The sequence below is a fragment of the Panthera pardus genome, unplaced genomic scaffold (assembly GCF_024362965.1).
Source record: "Panthera pardus isolate Hobbes unplaced genomic scaffold, ASM2436296v1 HiC_scaffold_11, whole genome shotgun sequence".
Lineage (NCBI taxonomy): Eukaryota > Metazoa > Chordata > Mammalia > Carnivora > Felidae > Panthera > Panthera pardus.
Window position 1 is genome coordinate 51,963,087 of NW_026526666.1, and position 6,000 is coordinate 51,969,086.

A 6,000-nucleotide genomic window follows, 5' to 3' on the forward strand; every position below is an offset into this window, starting at 1 on the left:
TCCTCAGGGACTTTTTCAGACACGTGAGCCCAAATCCGTTATAATCCCTTAAGCGTTTTCCCCCTTTCAACTCCTGTACCATCATCTCAGTAAATTCTCTCTCCCTTTATTAACTCCATTTGCGAGTTTACATAATGAAATTAATCACAGTTCAACAGCAGTATATATGATAAAGTTGAATTGAGAAAAAGTAAACCACAAGTATGGAAGTAAAATTGAACATAATTGAAAATCCAGTGCCATAAGTCTCTAAAACTTCTGAAAATATACCTAAAAACTACCTTCAAATTCTCTCTCCATCTCATTGTCCTTTAATTAGACCTTCCTTTTTACAAATAGCAACATTTAAAATTGAAAACACATTTAATTCCATGGTTCTCTTCTGGCTACTTACTGCAGTATCAGTACTCTTCTTCACACATTTCATTGCAAATATTTAGTATTTCAACTAGATAATGGGTCAATAGCCTTTGAAGGACCAGTGTGGGAATCTAATCATCATATATATCATTATCCCTATGGGAAAATTTGTTTCAAGTGAGCAATTCATAAACAAACTTTCAGGAACATAAAAGCTGTGAGCTGGTGACTTCCTGCAATTTGTTTATTTGAAACATAGATAACGTATGGGTCAATCAAATCCAACAGAAAGATTTACCCAGTCTTCTAGAATGGTTTAGCTAAGATAATTGTTTTAAAGCTGCATATTCTTCGTAGAGATTTAAAGTTGATCCCTGGAGTTGTATGGGAACTTATGCATATAAGAAGGCCCTTTCTAACACTGAACCTTGAGGAAGGAGAGAAATTACATATACGATAGTCCATGTATTAGAATCTCATATGCATGCTTAAGATTTTCCAAAATAACTTCACTATTTCTGGGAAATTAAGAGAATTCCCTTTAGAACTTCTTAGCTAACTAGAAAATGAATAGTTCCAGCTTGAAAATGCTTTGTTCCTTTTTGATCACATCAAAGAATTTTCCAAATAAATAAAACTCTATTTCTAGATGGAGAAAAAAAAATCTTTACTATTATAAGGTTCATTGCAACAACAGAAGCTCAATTAATCTACAATTGTTCAAAATTGTCTAAACAATAATTTTGGAGATAAAAGGCAATAATGAGGAATTAAAAGGCATGGTCCTGTGAGTATTCATATTTAAAAAAAAGAGAGACAGAATATGCCACAAAAGAAATCAAGTCCTAGTTTTCAATTAGGTTACGATGCCCATCTTGATACAAATTTTAAAACGGTTCCTATTGAAATGTTATGAGGGGTCAAAAATATGAGCTTTGTTGTTAAATGAACTTGGGTCCAGAAAATTCTCATCTCTATTTATGAGAATTCAGGAAAAATGTGTATTCTGTTTTCTGAGGTAAACATGCTGGGGGCAAAACAGCCAGGTGATGATGCTGGTTCATTGTTTTTCCTCTACAATTCAAGGAGGCAAAATATATATATATATATATATATATATATATATATATATATATATATATATTTTAACATAATAAAGGAATCTCATTCATTCTATACCATCTATTAGACCTTGAATTGATTTAAAAAACACAAACTTGGGTTCATATGCCATTCTGCCATTTTTCTGCCTCAAAATATTATTTTTTATTTTTCCAATTTAGAAAAAGGACACCAAAACTACTGCATGCAGAATATACTTACTCACAGGTTATTGTGAATAGTAAATATAATAAAATTTATTAAATCAATTATATCCAGTAAGCCATTAACAATATGCTTGTTAATCTCAAAAATTGTTACACAGGATGAAACCACTGGTGCCCAAACATTTATCCTTCCAGTACAGTACCTAAGAACCTGACCATGGAACTAAAAACAAGTACTTTTGGTGCAGTTCTTCAAGACAAGGGACAACTTCCCAGGCTGCCCTACAAGTAAACAGACTTCCTAAGAAACCCTGACTTAGCTTCACTTATCTTGGAAGGGGTAGCTAAAATGGCATTTTCAAACTTTAATAATAATATGTGAAAACAACAGAATCCTTGATGAGCTGCCCAAACCACATAGACCGCATTGTAAGCTTAACCCATGCATGTGCCTTTAAGCAAATAACTCCCTTTGCTCACCGTCCTTCCCTTCACATTCATACCATGGAAGGCTCCATATCACGTGGCATACTTTAGGAAAGACACAACTCAATACCAACCACTGCCGAAAAATAAAGACTGCAGGAATCAATGAATCAAATATAAAATTAAAATGCATGTTTTTAAATAAAAATATTTGAAAGGAATCATGGGGCCACAAACTACTGGTAACATGTTGGAGGCCCCTGCAGAATTATTTCACTACCTTATATGATATTAGTATCACTGTGGAGGTAGTAATGTTCCTCATCTATGACCAGAATTTCTAATAGGCATTGGATGAATGGAGCTCATATCTTGTTCCATCAAAACAAGAACACAAACCTAAACTAGGAGCCATTCTGAAGACTATTTGTTTACTCCTGTTTTACACAAAGTAGAGAAGTGGCTTGAAAAGTTGCCATGGCCATGCTTTCCTGAGCAGCAGACTAACGGACTCTGGTGAATATAGAAATATATATACATACACAATGTAAATGTAGGGTCTCTCCCTTTCTTAATAATTAGTGTTGATAATGTAGTGTTAATAATGTAGTATTGACGACTACATGTGTGTAACTCTGTGTGTGTGTGTGTGTGTGTGTGTGTGTGTGTGTGTGTGACATGTACTAGTTGAGGAGAGATACAATTTTAACTATCTTAATGTTGGGTGACACATTCTCAGAGCCCACTGATGTTTCAGCAGAGGGCTTCCATGACAGGATTTAGGGTGACTTTAGGGGGTTCTTTATCTTTCCAAGGTTATTGTGATAGATGGAACAACCTAACTTCCTCTAGGGGTGAATTAATGGATATGGTAACTGCTATGCCACATCTTCAGAATAAGAGCTATTTGGAGGTGAAATTCTGGGATGCAGTATCAGAAACATGCATATACTGCCAAAAAGACTGGCAACTAAGTGGAAATGCTATTGCCGGGCAAATTGATTTCTGGTTAAGATTCCTACCTGCCTTTCTAAGGTCAAGAACCATTAAGATAATAAGTCTTGAAAAGCATTTAAGTAGGAACTGTGGGTAGATACAAATTATTAGTTTCATGTAAATTTTGAAGCCAATGGGAACACTTGTCCATTTCCTTTTGCAGGGATCTGATGGAAGGGATCCATAGTGTCACCTCTAATTCACAAGTGCTAAGATAACATCCTTCATTAGATCAATCTGGCAAACCCAGAGCAATAGTGCTAATTCAGCTCCTACACACGTCTTTGTTACAGTTCTCATTTCAGTTTAGGCAGCTCAGATAAGCTTATCATAGGGCTTTGAACTGACATTCTGGGATGGCACAATAGACAATATTTCCAGGAGAGTCATTAACGAGCATCAATAAATACGACTTCCTTCAAAAAGAACGCTTGAACTCCATAGTTTGCAAAGCAAGAAGTAAAAATGAATGATCTTCCACTCTCATGTGTAAGATTCAAACCTCATCAGAATGTATGCAGATTTCTTTTTAAGAGATACTGCAACTGAAATTTAGCTGGAGAAATACAGTACCTCTGTAGACAAGATTTGTTTTTGTTTTTGTTTTTTTTCTGAAGAGGGTAATCCACCTGAGTTTAAATTGAAAAGTGTATCAGTAATACACTTTCTGTTCGTCTTGTCTTGTTATTCAAAGATTAAATTAATTTTGAATTAATGAAAATGATTTAATCTTAGAGCATTAGTAATCTCAGTTTATTTAGACCAGTATTTTAAAGAACTAGCTTGAGACCAGGCTCCATAATAAAACGATACCCAATCTCTCTTTTAAAGCTATTTTCTAAAATCTGTGGGCCATGACTGTAGAATTCTTCACTCCCCAAAATTACATTAACAATTTTTGACATGATAACAGAGAGAGCAAAAAGAATTCATTTCTGCCAAATTAGTGCAGGCTACATGACTGCTTTTTGAAACCATCCTCCTCTTATTCCATTTTGGTAAATTTCTAAGGAATGTTTAAAATCTGTCGGACAGACCTTGGCTTTAAGAGGTGGCCTCTCTGCCATTTTCATGGCTGATTTGAGACCCATTATGCACTCGATTCTGCATTGTGAAATCCAGGCTGGGGACAAATTTCTGCCTGTCATCTTAGGAAAGGCCAGGAGTTTTGCACCATCCTGTAGTGTGAAAACAAAATCAAAGCCGGGGTAGGGCTGCCTGCTTCTTTCTTAATCAGCTTGGTGCTTTTTTGAGGCAATCTTGGCTGTCACTATCTCAGGCTTGGAAGGGTAATTTAGCAGAACAAAATATAGTTTAAACAACATCTCCCCAGGGAAAGTTCCTTCTTATACTCAATATTGAATGCAGAAAGGTAATCAGTAAGTAATCATTTGGAGCTTGGCTAAGAATCATTGCATGGAATGCATTTAGGAAGCACAAAATTCTTTTTTTTAACCTGATAACACCCTGGACCCAGGGCTAAGAGGCGCAGACACTTTCCTCATATTGCTCATTCTGTTGCAATGGCATCCCCATATAACTATAGTTTATGGACCAAATTTGCTGCACCTCTCACCCCAACAATAAGATGTAAATTGCAGAGATAAAAATATCTTACAAAAATTAAGAAAAAATTTTTAAACAGTTCACTGAAAATGACAGCATGGATAACTCAGTCAATGACCTCTCCTATCTAATGTCAATTTCAGAAAACAAGTTTCCATTGTAAATGTTTAATCAGTGTAGTCCCAGGAACCCAGAGCAGAAAACCTTATCTTCTCTCCCAACTTATTTGCTCTGCAAGCTCTTTCTTAGCTCTATCTCAGCTCCCTGGATGCACTTTAGTTTTTTTGTTTTGCTTTGTTTTGTTTTGTTTTGTTTCCTCTCAAAAGAGCTGGGAGCTCTGTAGGTTCTGAGCTAAACAGAGCCTTGTGGTTTGATTCCATTAGTCTGAGCCCTGGTCCGCTGCAAGCAAACTGCAGCATTTCTGCTTGCAAATCCTGGCAACCAGGTTCTAGACCAGCCACCGACACAGGCTGCACGCATTCTTCAACGCTGTTCTGCCCAAACCTTGCCTGAAGCCAGTCAACCACAGCAGAAAGCATCCTACCTTCCATCATGGTGGCAGAATTGCATTCCTTAATTTCCAAGGAGTCTGAAAAACACAGGAGGATACGATTCCAGGTCCCAGCTAAGTCCTCACGACGCTGCTGCCGAGAGGTCTGCTCCGTCCACTGCTGAAGCCAAATGAGACAAATGTTAACCCCAAAGATAGGCCATGGATGCTGCTGGTGCTGCTTCACCTACAGGCTCCCAGGAAGATGCTGCGAGAGAAAGGGAGAGGAACAGCAAGCCGGCCGAGCTGCACCGCCTGCGCTGCCTCGGCCAATCCCTTCAGCTCTGGACCGCGTCACATGGTAGCCAGCCTGCATCTCCTGACACAATACCCCGGGAGAGCACACAGAACCTATTTTCCGTCCCTATTCCCCTCCACCCCCACCCCTCCCGCTTGGCACCCAACGCACAGCCCCTTCCCCACCTGGTGACGCACTTCCCCGCCCCTCCTCTTCGTCTTCTTAAGCCTATTGCAGCGGCTGGGTACCCGAGATTAATTATCAGGCGCTGCCACCTTAACGGGGACTCGGGCATGAAAGGAGCACCTAAGTGGCTCTCTGCGGAGGGGATTTTTTTTTTTTTTTAAAGAAAAACTTAATTCTCTGCAGTCTGATGTCTTAGCTGCACACTTTTAAGCTTCCATCCCCGTCTCCTTTTGCCCTGAAGGAATTCCACATTTTCAAATGTTAATGTCTGTGGCCTCCGCACACGTCCGTGAGTCAGTCTCTCTCTCTCTCTCTCTCTCTCTCTCTCTCTCTATCTCTCTCTCTCTCCAACCCCCCGCCTCTCTCTGTCTCTTTCAAGAGAGAAAAATCAATCCGGCTGACGTCACATT

The 6,000-nt window shown here is 38.6% G+C and overlaps 1 protein-coding gene across 1 annotated transcript in view; it reads right to left on the reverse strand.

The window, feature by feature from the left end:
* SGIP1 (SH3GL interacting endocytic adaptor 1) overlaps nucleotides 1-5,509 on the reverse strand; it is a 202,901-nt gene extending 197,392 nt beyond the window's left edge. Inside the window, exon 1 of the mRNA XM_019448970.2 lies at nucleotides 5,161-5,509. Within this exon, the coding sequence (XP_019304515.2) occupies nucleotides 5,161-5,170 (10 nt within the window). The 5' untranslated portion in view covers nucleotides 5,171-5,509. The remainder of the gene's footprint in view (nucleotides 1-5,160) is intronic.
* Nucleotides 5,510-6,000: the final 491 nt, after the last annotated feature.